The 13,211-nt window shown below is 46.2% G+C and overlaps 1 protein-coding gene across 1 annotated transcript in view; it reads right to left on the bottom strand.

Annotated features, from left to right (window-relative positions):
- LOC106721884 (maestro heat-like repeat-containing protein family member 1) overlaps nucleotides 1-12,924 on the bottom strand; it is a 66,705-nt gene extending 53,781 nt beyond the window's left edge. Inside the window, exons 1-7 of the mRNA XM_014517328.2 lie at nucleotides 12,904-12,924; nucleotides 7,834-7,974; nucleotides 5,883-5,981; nucleotides 3,073-3,151; nucleotides 2,837-2,947; nucleotides 1,033-1,106; nucleotides 409-543 (exon numbers count right to left, since the gene is read on the bottom strand). Of these exons, the coding sequence (XP_014372814.2) occupies nucleotides 409-543; nucleotides 1,033-1,106; nucleotides 2,837-2,947; nucleotides 3,073-3,151; nucleotides 5,883-5,981; nucleotides 7,834-7,974; nucleotides 12,904-12,924 (660 nt within the window). The remainder of the gene's footprint in view (nucleotides 1-408; nucleotides 544-1,032; nucleotides 1,107-2,836; nucleotides 2,948-3,072; nucleotides 3,152-5,882; nucleotides 5,982-7,833; nucleotides 7,975-12,903) is intronic.
- Nucleotides 12,925-13,211: the final 287 nt, after the last annotated feature.

The raw sequence follows: 13,211 nt of genomic DNA, 5'->3' as shown, positions 1-13,211 counted from the left end.
GGAAAGAGAAGGAGGGAGGAGGAACAAAGCATAACAAAGGGGATAGCACAAAAAGGAATTCAAAGGGCGAGTGCAAGAGAGAGAAGCAAGAGAACTAACCAATGAAAGATGATGGTTTGACAAGATATGGGGGGAGGGGACAAAGTAAAAGGAAATGTGATCCCTATGGAAACACAGGAGCACCCTTTCAGCTCCTGAAATAACATAGGTTGCTGAAGCATAAGGGGACAGAAAATAGTAGTATGACACTCTTTACATTGAAAGCACACTGTAGTGTAGACATCTATGGCAGGAAAAGCACATCAGGGATTGAAAAGAACCAGAAAGAGGGCAACAACAACTGTTAAGAGGTGGTAGGGAAAAGGGGAAGAGGTTAAAACTTAAAGGGAACTTTTTTCTGTTTCTTACTGTGGTGCAGACAAGGTGCTCACACTGTTGGATGAGGAAATCCACAAGCACTTTGCCTCCTGGTAGGGTAAGGTACCCGCAGCATCCCAAGCTTCTAATTAGCTGTAAGAGAGGTCTCTTCACCTTCAGGAGAGCCTCACATGAACAAAGCAAAAGACATTTTTAATTCCAGGCAAGCACCACCCACAAACTGGTTGAGAAGGAGAAAAGGAGACACAATTTTGTGATCACTAAACTTCAATTTGTCCTATGTTAGAAGTAGAGACAGTCTCCTTCCTCCCCTTTCTCCAGTTCTGCACTTCCACTAGGATATACGACATATACATATACTCAGTCATTCATCTATATATTTATACGTAGTTAAGCTTTCTATTGTGTTTTTAGTTAATAACAGAGCAAAGAAAACAAGCAATTTGCTCTGCTTAATCAGATGAATAGGGCTCAATTAATCATTAATAAGACATCAGAGAATACAGCTACAGCACAGTGATCCTAGAGCTACCAGTCCAAGGGGGCAAAGACTTTTCCATAGGTAGCCTTGTAGTTCTGTCGGCCAGTGAAATTCATTTCCCACACTAGAGATTTGAGGCAAGTCTATTCCCAGATACTGAGAATCTTTCTTACCGGCTCAGTGTTTTCCGTTATGAGGAGCGCCACAGACTGTACCAGGACATTTTTTACTTTGTCCATATGGGGAGCTGAAAAAAAAAAGCAGGCACAAGGTTTGATAGATTGAAATCTATCACAGGAAGCCCTTCACACTTTTAAATTTATAGCTCTCTTGCCTGTTCGTGGCTTGGCTTAATTCATCTTAGCTTCCCAAACAAAGTTATTGAAACAATCATATTCTTTGACTGCTTCATTTCAGAATACCCCATCAAGACATGCTACCATTGCATTATCGATACACTGGCCTGGAAGAGGCCTCCTGGGCCACTAAGCCCAGTGTATTCACAGGTAACCAATAACCCAAGGGTGTCAAACTTATTTAGCCTAGCGGGCTGGATGAGTGGTGTGGGTCCCATTTACAGGCCAGACTGTCCAATGAAACCTGCCCCCAACCAGGATCCAGGGTCCACAGCACCAACTCCAAGATTCATGTGGCACCTATTCCACATGCAGCAATCCTGCTGCCTCTTGCTGGTCCAGGACCTGCACCACACATGGTGCCAACTCCAGCCAGTCCATGACATGCTCTGTGCATGGTGCATGCCCCAGCTGGTCTGGGGCTGTGCCATGTGTAGAACCCACCCCAGCTGGCCTGAGACCCGCACCATATGTAGCGTCTGTAGGCAATGAGCCAAGTGTGGATCATGGACCAGCTGCGGCGGATACCACATGTGGTGTGCATCCCACATGCGGTGTGTAAAGCTGTTAGGAAATTGACATCCAAGGTTCTAATGCTGAGCTTAAATTTAGAGCAAGTTCCTCAGCTGAAATCAGCACAGTTCCACTGAAATCAGCCAAGTATGTGTCTAGTCTGCAGGGACTGCAGGCATGGAAAATCCATTTCTTTTTATGAGCCTTTCATGCCTGTGTGTCTTTCATGCACATGAAAGTGAAGAACTGGCTGATTGAACTGGCTGACTGACTGGCTGGGGAGCAAATTTTCTCCTGATGCAGATGCATGATGGGTACATCTTACTCATGCAATTAATGAGCCTGAATTTTCTGTGCAGAAAATTCAGGTGCCTTAAATTGCGCCCCCATGCATATCTGAACATCCACCCACTGGGAACAAATTTCCTCCCGATGGAAACAGTTTAGCTTATGGCTCCTCCTGCCCTATTCTACCCCCACTGCAGCATCCAGGGGCAGCTGCAGGCTCCCCGAGGGCCAGCCCTGGGGTAGCAGGGGGCACAGAGGCTGGTCCCGATCTCCAGGGGATGGGGGAGAGCAGTCCCAGGTGCTGGGCAGCTGCCCCCCAGCCATGTGGAGATCAGGACTCATCCTGATCTCCACATGGCTGGCAGATCGGGACTATTCCTGATCTCCCCAGGGCTGGCAGGCAGTCTCTCATAAGCCAGGACAGCTCTCCCCACCCCTGCTGCCTAAGCTGAGTGGGAGAAATTTGCTCCTGGTCAGCGTCTATACATACACTTTGGTGCATAAATTTAACGCGCCAAGTTCTAGTACCCGTATGTACAGGTACTAGAAAACAGCACATTAGACTAAGCTACTGCACAGTCACTGTGTTGACGGTGACGCTTTACTGCTCATTAGCTTTGTCTCATTCACAGTAAAGTGTCTTGTGTAGACACACCCATTCAGATATTTGCCTGGGAGCAGTTTAATGAGCCTGAGTTTTTTGTGAAGAAAATTCAGGTGCATTAATTGCACATGTAGATGTACCCAGTATAAACAAGTGCTAAACAATTTTCCTCAGGCCTAGGACAGCTCTGTTCCTGTAACTTCCATTCTTACTTACAATCTTGTATAATTTCTCTTAGGATGGTAAGAACTGCAGTGTTCTCTACTTCTTCAGCACGCTCCATTTTCTTTTTGAGGAAAGCCATAATGTCCTCCTGATAAACAACACCTAAAGGTAGAGAAATCAGGCTAATAAGAAGAAATGAACAAGGAAGAAAAGCCACCTCCCCAGGAGAGTGAGGAAGATGAAATTCTGCTTCCATGATTTCACTCCAAGTTTCTTTCTGTTCTTACCCAGAACCTTGAAAGCTTGCAATGCAGCTTCTTGGTTCCTTTTACTTGGTGTGTCAGATGTTTCAATCTTAGCACAGACCTGCAGAGAGAAGAAAACCCAGTCATGGATGCATAGTGTGGCAGCAGGGAAGATTTAAAATAGTCCAAGAAAAATAAAAATATGGGCATTAGCTTTCAACTGGCAGAAGAACAAGCATCCATGTTAACTTAGTCAGCGCTGAATGCTTTCTGTGGCTTCAAATATACCTTCAACTACTGAGAAAGATAACATTCAACACCTTGTAGAATGAGTTTCTGTGTCCTCACAGCCTTGGGACACACGGTAGTCACTAGAATAACTGTCAGAAGAGGGAATCCTTGAAATAGATTGGCAAGATCCTCCCTCTGTATGAAGGGTCTTGGATTGAACCTTTCTGGTGGGGAAAAAGCAGCAGTCACTTCTTCACTGAGAATAGAGAGCATGGATAAAGCCCTGCTGAAAGACGTGCAGAGCTCCATGTAACAGAGAAAACACTAGCTAAGCAGACAGAAGTGACAATTTTTGCCCGATCTGGCCACAGGAAACAGTTTATAGCTGTGACCAAACACAAGTTCATGGCTGCAAACAGCTTCAAAAATGGCTGATTGGGTGAAAAACTGACCCCTCATTGCATGAGGTATCAGATAAATTCATTTAAAAATGTAGCATTTTTATTACTTGTGTCTGCAGAGCTCCCAGCCCGTCTCTGTCTTCAGAATGGAAGGAGTGGAAAGAGTTAATTCTGGGGTTTCTTCAGCCCCCACAGAGGGTGGGACTGAGGTACTTCTGTTTGGTTTGGTGTAACGTTATAACTCAGAATGCTTTGCAGAAATTGTTCTGAGTTATAGCTGGGAGCTGCACTTCTGTCTGCACCCTAGATGGATGAAGAATGACACACGTGCCTGCACAGTCCAGGAGGGCATCCTCTCAGTGCACACACACATGCATATGCATCCATATGCACATGTGTGCACACACATATACATATGTAGCCTACACAAAACACACAAGTCATTTTGTACTGCCAAAGTGTTCTAGTTGAAATATAATTATGTATTGTTGTGTCTAATTTGTACAGCAAGTATTGTAATGCATTGTTTTCTATATTTAAGTACCCTGCTTTGGTAGTCTGGAAATAAGCAGGGCTGTCTGCGTGTAGGCAGGAAAGCCCCCTTTGTCGGGCTTTTTGTCTAAGAATATACCCTGCTGTTTACTGTAAACAAGAGAGCATGGAGTTCAGTTACATAAGGAAAGAGATCAGACCCCTAAAACTGAGCAATGTTCTTTTAAAATTAATTAGTTGAGAGAAAGGCTGGGGGCAGGGCAAGCCTTCATTGGAAAAGCTTGGGTGATGTTATGCCAGGTACATGGGAACCTCTCAACCTCAATAAGCTCTCTTTCTCCTGGGGCTGCTAAGAGTTGCAAAGCTGAATTGGGAGCTGGAGAAACCGCTCCCCCATGGGGGAGGTCTCTCCCCCATCCTTCACTGGAGAGGCTTACTGAAGCTATGTAAAGGGAAAGACTCAGATCCAGGGAGAGAAAGACGGTCTCAAGAGTTTGAGACCTCTATTTCCTTCCTCTTCTGTCTCCTTTGGTTTTCCCGGGGTTTGAGTGGGATAATACCATGGGGGTATTAATCCATCCAGGACAATGGCCAGGGTTGGAGCTTTGTGGTTTTGCTGGCAGATTAAGTCCAGGATTAAAAGCCTGGCACACTTTGGGCCAAGGTGGTGCCTGGCACAGCTTGGACCAGGGTGAGACCTGGCACGTGTTGGACCAGGGTGACGGACTGGGTACATTTTGTTGCCAAGCCCAGGCCCAGTGCAGAATGCCCTGATCCATTTTTGTTGCTTAGTCCAGGCCCAGTGCAAAGAGGCCTGTTTCCCCCTTTTATTGTTTTACCGCTGTTGTGTCTCAGCTTAGCTGAGTAGCTGAGCCCCTCTGTATGTTCAGGCCTGGACCAGGATAGGTCGGGCTCCCCTTGAGTTCTTTTGCAGTTTTCTGTCCCAGCAGGGTTGGGGGTTGAGACTAGAAATTTTGAGAGTTGCATGTGCTGACTGAAGCCACAAGTCATCCTCTCAAAGCCACCAAATAGAAACTGAGATCAGTGCTCTACAAATGGGCAGGGAGCAACGAGGGACACCTTGCACTGCAGAAGAACCTACACTCTCTAGCCACTCTGCAAGTTGCCTCAAACCCTAAGGAGCAGCTCATAAGACGCTCTGGTGTGGGCCCATCTGTCCATCCTATTGCTGAAGGGCAAATATAGGGATGCAACCCCCAGAACTACCCTTTGCGGAGCCCCCAAGTCCCAGCTTGCCTAGGCATGGGTGAAGCCCTATAGACCTATAGACTGTGCCTTGTAATTGGTAGTGTTTCAAATTGCATTTGGTGTTTTCTTTGTTTTCTCTGACCTTTGTTTTCTGTAATAAATCTGTCCTTTTGTGTTTATACTGCTTGCAAGGAGGAGGTTCTGTTATGCAGGACACCCCAGCCAAATTCAGTGATCCCAGATTTCTGCGTGGGGGTGAAAACTTATTGGGTTTCCACAGTGAAATCTTATTGGGTACACCAAAATTTGAACCCAGTCCTCATTGCTACCAGTTGTTGACTGGATGAAGGATTACAGATGCAATGAAACAGGGAAATAAAGACATCTTATAATTTCAGTTTGGACAGCCTCCTATGGAAATGTTTGCTTTTTTTCATTGTTCTTTAAAATCTCTGCACAAAGAGACAGGGCAGAGGAAAGTGGCATCATGTCCTACCCATTTGGCATCAGTCTCCTTACCTGCGCAAAAAGAGCACTGAGAATGCTGTCCAGACTGTAGTGAAGCCTCTTACTCCATTTTCTGTAGCTCAGTACACTGTCTAGAAGGGCACATAGACACTGCGGAAAGAAGTGCAGAGTAATAAAGAATTAGCTCCTGAAACGGTCATCTTTTGAAATTCTTTTTCTAGTTACAGTACATGTCCCATACAGCATGTCAGTGGCTGAATCTGTCTCATTTTTTTAGCTACTTATTTATTTTATGATACGAAGGTCCTAGAATCTAGTTCTGAACTGTCACTTTTCATTATTTGCGATTGGTCTTGTGTGTCACCTGGCTGAGTCTTCTTCTAAGGGACTTCTTTTGACTTTTAATCAGTTTCTCAGATCTTCCAGACCCTTGATATTTCATAGATTTCATAGACATTAGGGTTGAAAGGGACCTCGCGAGATCATCAGGTCCAGCCCCCTGCCCAAAGGGCAAGAAGTCAGATGGGGTCGGATGACCCCAGCAAGATGAGTATCCAGACATTTCTTGAATGTATCCAGAGTAGATGCTTGCATATTAGGGGTATGCGAAATTTCACTGGCAGTTTTGTTTCACTGCTATTTCGACTCGTTTTGAGCTTGAAACAGCAAAATCAAAATGAAGCAGAGAGCTTCGAAACAGCCTTGAAACGAAACGAGGCAAGTCAAAACGTTTCGAAAATTTCTAAACATTTAAAGTTTCGAAGCTCAACTGGGTTTGCCTGCGGGGAAACAGAAACTAAAGTAAAGAGAGGGAGGGGGAAGTGGGGGAAGAACTGCTCTCATTATTGACTGTGTAGCTGGCCAGTGACTGTCATCCTTCCCTGAGGTCTCTTCCAATCCCAGTGCTCTGGGGATGGATGGAAAAACTGCATAAATGGCAGCACTATTTGAACTCCCCTGCTTTGTGCCTTGGTGTCAGTTGAGTGAGAGCGCACCTTAACACATACACAGTGTCACCCACCCATGTCACGAGTTTTGCCTGTCAGCAGTTAGAGGTGCAGGGCCCCAGAACCCAAACTCCCCCTGCACCAATCCCCTTGATAGCTGGCAGGCTTCATGGCTGCAGCAGGGCCTAGCAGGCCTGCAGTTTTCACCCCCTGTGCTCCAAGACAGACACAGTCCCCCAACCACCCATGTCACGAGTTTTGCCTGTCAGCAGTTAGAGGTGCAGGGCCCCAGAGCTCAGAAGCCCTGCACCTATCTCCTTGACAGCTGGCAGGCTTTGTGGCCTCAGCAGGGGACAGCAGGCTTGCAGTTTTCACCTTCTTGCACCTTAACACACACAGTGTCACCCATGTCACAAGTTTTGCTTGTCTGCAGCTTGAGGTGCAGTTTCCCCCAAACCCCTGCACCTATCTCCTTGAAACTTGGCAGGCTTCATTGCCTCAGCAGGGGCTAGCAAGCCTGAAGTTTTGACCCCGCTGTGGCTTAACATGTACATGTGACATGAGTTTTTTGCTTTCAAGACTTTGAGGTGCAATTTACCTGAAACCCCTGCACCTATCTCCTTGAAACTTGGCAGGCTTCATGCCCTCAGAAGGGGATACCACTCCTGCAAGATTCATCCAAATCAGGCCAGAAATGACAAAGTTATAGGCTGTTTTGAGCTTCCCCATTATAGCCTATGGGCAAAACATCAAAACAGTGTTGAAACAGCAAAACTGTTTTGACAAAACAAAACGGAACAGCGGTTTCGAATTTAAACGAAATTCAAAACGAAATGCTATTCCATCGAAACGCAAGTCAAAAAGGAATGGTGCCATTTTGCACAGCCCTATTGCATATCATGTTGTCCCAGTTCAGGTCCATCTATACATAGTTTAGGCTGGGAATCAGGATGTCTCCACAGATTGGAAACTGTGGACAGCGCTCTTCAATGCTACAGAACCAAACTAACACCTTCTCTGCCCACTGGTCATAGACACATCCTGAGAACCCTCACCTCTGTGATGTAAAAATGGGGTAGTCCAGTTTCATACAGATGCAGGAGCCCTGTTATCAAATACTGGAGATGATTTTTCAACGTCTGAACAGACATGATAAAAAACAGCGGGGTAATTGCATTCAGTGTGGCTTCCATCACCTGCTTAGGGAGAAGAGACAGGAAATGAACGCACATGTGGTGAGATACAGCATAGCTAACAAAATGTTCACAAATCTGCACACTGTGATGTACCCAGACACATCTGTTGCTACAGAATTATTAACTTAATGGAGAAGTCCTGTCACTTCCTAGGCCTATGATGTGATGATTCTGTATCCAATGCCAAGTCACATTGGCTTACTGGACCCTGGCAGTTTTAACTCATTCCTAATTTGTACTTATTTTGACATTACTCTTTCACTACATTTCAGCATATTTCCCTCCCCCTCAATGCATGTTAGCGTATATTTTTCTTAACCAAGTGTTGATTTTGTCATTTTCTGCCCAAATATTAACTTCTTTAGGTCACTTAGCATTATTTTTGTGTTCTCAATGGTATTTGCAGCCACACCAATTCAGTATTTTCCAGGCCTGGCCCCTCATTCCCATGCTTCCAAGTCAGGCCTCTTCATCCTTCTCCTCCACACTATGTTTGTACTAGCAAGGGGAGAATACAGAGTGCGTGAGAGGCCAGCTCCATGCTCAGTTCCAGCTTCTCCTGGCTGCCTGAAGGAATGGCTGATTGGGTGAAACTCTGACCCCTCATTGCATGAGGTATCAGATAAAGTAATTTAAAAATGTAGCATTTTTTATAACTTGTGTCTGCAGAGCTCCCAGCCCATCTCTGTTTTCAGAATGGAAGGAGTGGAAGGAGTTCACTCTGGGGTTTCTTCAGCCCCGCCCCCAGAGGGTAGGGCAGAGGTTTGGTCTTGTGTAACATTATAACTCAGAATGCTTTGCAGAAATTGTTCTGAGTTATAGCTGGGAGCTGCACTTCTGTCTGCACCCTAGATGGATGAAGAATGACACATGTGCCTCCACAGTCCAGGAGGGCATCCTCTTAGTGCAGGCACACATGGATATGCAACCATACACACGTGTGCACACATATGCATGTGTAACCCACACAAAACATACAAGCCATACAAGTCCTGCTCAACCCCTGTACCTGCACTGCTGAGCTGGAGCACACTTAGTCACTCTGTGAGGGATGGAACATACAAAGTCCTCTCAGGATGGGGCATGCTCAGGGGGCATGTCTATATGAGATGGGCACTAACCATGACATTGCCGCTACTGTACAGTAAGGTCAGAAACAACCTGTGCGCTGCCGGGACTGTGAAGTACCGGCGGGCACTGAGCAGTCATTTAGTACTTGCTAAAGCAAGCTAAAGCAAGTACTACATGACTGTGCAGTACCAACTGTACAGTGGGGTGTGCATATAGACATGCCCAGGGAGGACAGAATTTCCCCGAAAGTTAGTTGCCAAACTCTAACAAGTCTCTACTGAGATTTCCATAGGGAAACTTAGTCAACTTTAAGTAAAATTCCCCAGAATAAGTACCTAACATCAGATCAAATCTCTGCTCCACATCAGAGAGCCTTCAGAGCTTCTCAATGAAACACTTATACTAGTGGACATGGACAAATAGCATATTTTTCTCTAAATTTGGTTTAGGAAGTGTATGGAGTAATTTTTTGCTGCAATATTAATAATAGTACAAAAAATTCACCCTGAGGCAGATAATTGACATAACCAAATACTTAAAGTTGGGCAAAGTTATAAGCAACTAAAACTGTCTCTTATAAGGGAAAGTGTTCATCAATGTTAATTATAGACTTGTGTTGCTTATAGTCTGATTATACTTGATGATGGTATTTAGATGCTTCTGCTAGAACAATGAGCCATGAAATTAAACTTAATTAAATTAACAAGACTGACATTTGAAATGTCAGGATAGGCTGCAGAAATAATGCCTCAGTAAGGAAAAAAGGATAGTGAAAACCTTTTCAGAAGTATTGTTTCAAGCTGCTTGCCATCATGTGAACCCAATCACCTACATTGGATCCTAAATGGAAATTTTGCTTCACAACTTGAAAATCTAGAAATGTAATGTATTATTCTAAAAAAAGGAAAGATCAATTCTTACAGGCCAGGAGTAAGTCAGCAGTGCCAGAAAAGTGTCTTGTCTTAGCCTGCCTCACTTCACATGCTGCTTTCTTCTCTTATGGTGCATTCTTTTAGATCAGGTCCAGATGAGTGGCAGAGGGCCAGTCTACAAGCTAGGTCCCACAGATGGGTTTGGTTTGCGGGTAGAGTCAGTCCATGGGTGCAGAGGCCATGGCCCGACCAATGTTTAGCATGGCGATTTAAACACAGCTGCGCTCCCTGCCTGCCTCCCTCCCTCCCTCACATGTGCAATAGCAGCCACGCTCTGCTGCCTGCAGCCCTGCCAGGACAGAAGAGTGACAGCCCCCTGAAGCCAATGGGCCGGGCCCTGCTCATGCTAAGAACTGCCGTGCTAAACATTGGTTGGGCCATGGCCCAGGTGGCCCACCCTGTTCTGTGGCCTCTGCATGGATGCAATTTTACAGGCCAGCCCAGCCCCGCATGCCCAATCTGACCATGGTATGACCCTGCATGCTGACACTATCCAGAGCTTCCAGAGTTGTGGAAATTAACACAGCCACTGCTCCCCTGTCATCAAATTTCTAGACCTGTGCAAAGCCCTGTGGGCTGGGTGACATGGCTAATGTTTAGCCCAAGTGGTCCACATCAAAAGAAAGGCATGTTTTCAGAGAGAGAGAGAGAGAGTGAAAGGGACAGAGAAAGAAAGCAGGCCCTGACACCTGGTATCAGTCATGGTGTAACTGTGCTTCCTCTGTGCTACAGATAAATAGAGGGTTTTTTTTCTGTAGGGCTAGCATCAGACACCTTTCAGATCCAAATTCTACTAAAGGGTTCTTGTTGCCCATGTTTTCCTCCACTCACCTTTCCCTGGGCACTTGGAAACCAATTGTTGAAGAGCACTAGAAATGTCACATGGGCTTGGGCAGCTGCAGTGTCTCTAGTAATGTCCAGCTCCCCAACTTCCTGTGATGGCTCTGCTAAGTACCTGGAGACAGAACTGGCCAGGTGTCTTAATACTACATAGAGAACCAAAGGATTTGATGTTATTCCACAGCTAATAATAATCAGTATCATTTTAGACAGCTCTGCTGCATCCGTAATAGAAACAAAAAACATATTGTATATACATTCTGTTTGGTCAGATAACAGTCTCTGAAGAATCCCTAGCTACTACCTCTAATCTCTGCCTGGGATCTCAGATACATTTATATTTATATCTCTATATAGAGAGAGATATAAACTGATCACAGACTAGAAATGGGGCACAGTCATTAGGCACCAAAGAGAAAAAATACCTGGCAACTCTGAGAACTAATACCCAGCTTTGTATATGTGTTTCACCGATCTAGGACTTCACATGCTGTGTTGAGCTTTAATCTCAAAGGAATTAGAAAATGAAGGGAAAACAATGGAGCATTCCAACTGTTTTGTGTGGAAAGTTAACATACAGATTACAGAACAAAACTGAATCAGTAAGAACCTCATTTTAGGTACCTTTACTGGAAAGGCACCTACTTGGGAAAGCAGCCTCTGTAGCTTCATCAGGTTGAACCAATGTGAAAAAGGGTGGTGGCAGAGCACCTTTGGTGCCCACCACTTTAAGGGGTGAAAGCAGCCTGTGGAGCCGCTGGCAGGTGTGGTTAGCCCAAGTAGGTGGTCACATGACTGCAAGGGGACCCCGCCCCCGATTGGAGGAGGGCTAGGCAACCAGGGTATAAGTCCAGGCCCTAGAAGCTGAGCCAGCAGTTACATCTAGGGAGCCAGTGGAGCAATGTTGCACAGCCTGAGGACAGCAGCTCCCAGAACACCTGGAGGTCAGGGCAGGAACTATGGGGATGAAGGAGGTTCCTGTGGGTCCTGGGTAAGACCTGAAACTGCACCCTGCTGGGGTTGGATGGTGGGGTGGGGCTGCCTATGGGAGGGCAGTCTCCAGGAAAAGCTACAGATGTACTTCCCTAGCAAAAGGTGAGGATGGGGTGCTGGAAAGCCTAAGTCCCCACTGACTTTTGGGTACCCCATGGAGGAGAAAGTCTAGTGGAGTACACCCTGACAGAAAAGCATAGGATCCAGGCCCATAGAGTGGGGCCTGAGACAGGGGCCAAAGCCCACTGAGTGGGTCCAAGGGGCATAAGGTCCAGGAGCCCAGTGAGCGGCAGAGTAGTGGCCCAGAAAGGGGCTAGAGGCTGAGTTGGGCCTGGTGTGGGGCAGAAATCTGGAGGCCACGTAGAGTAGGGCCTGTGGGTGGCCTGAAGGACTGTGTGTAGGCTGGCCAGAGTGTGTGAGTGATGAAACCCAAAGGACCGGGCCAGGATGGGTCCTGAAGGGCTGCACAAAGTAGGGTGGAATGGGTGAAGCCCAGGGGTGGGCAGAGTGATTGAGGCCTGGCAAAGGGCAGAATGTTAGCAGTCCAGTAAGGGGCAGAGTTCGGCCTGGCAAGGGGCTGGAGTTGTCAACAGTTTAAATGCCATCTGCAAGGCATGGGAAACGATGTAGGGGAGGGTCAAAGCTATGCATTTGGCCCAGTACACCAGGGCCACAGTTAGGGAACCCTCCTACATATAAACACAATGTTTTGGAAACATTGAAGGCGCCTGCCAGCAGGCAAGGCAGGGCAAAATGCCCTGGACAGTTGGGCAGGCCAATGTCATGGCCTTAAGGCGGCCCTCTGTCACAGGGTCCTAAAGTTGAACCCAAATAACCTTCTTTTGCCTGGAAAGCAGGATCATGTATTTTCTGATCATGTGTGCATGTTCTGTAAAATCCCAACGACACCTGGCCCCTTTTCTCTACATCTCTGAATCTAATCTGGAGTCAGTTGGGTATGACTTGGTAAGGGAACAGCTAACTAGAACAGCATTCCTTTTACTCAAGGATAACATCTGTGGGAAGTGAGAGTCAGGCTTGTGAGTGAGCATATGCCAGCAAAACTAAATATGAGGAATCATGAAATGCTCACCATCACAGAACAGCAGCACATATTCCTTTGACTGGACCAGAGGCAAGACTGGCAGGACACAGTCCCACATTGCACCAAAATAAGGAGCCATGGCTGGAACACAGGAAAGGAAAATGCACTCAACTTTGTTTCTAGCTGACTAGTTGCTTTCTGTTCCTCAGGGGCCAATTCTGACAGCCACATACAGAACAAAGGGAGATCTGCTGAAGGAAAAGATTACTTTTTCTACCCAGCCTCATAACACAGAGATGCTGTGTGAGAATATGAGTGTGAATATGAGTGTGATGGAGAATGAGGATATGAGGAAC

The sequence above is a fragment of the Alligator sinensis genome, unplaced genomic scaffold, assembly GCF_000455745.1.
Source record: "Alligator sinensis unplaced genomic scaffold, ASM45574v1 scaffold489_1, whole genome shotgun sequence".
NCBI classification, from domain to species: domain Eukaryota; kingdom Metazoa; phylum Chordata; order Crocodylia; family Alligatoridae; genus Alligator; species Alligator sinensis.
This window is presented reverse-complemented; position numbering and strand designations above follow the sequence as displayed.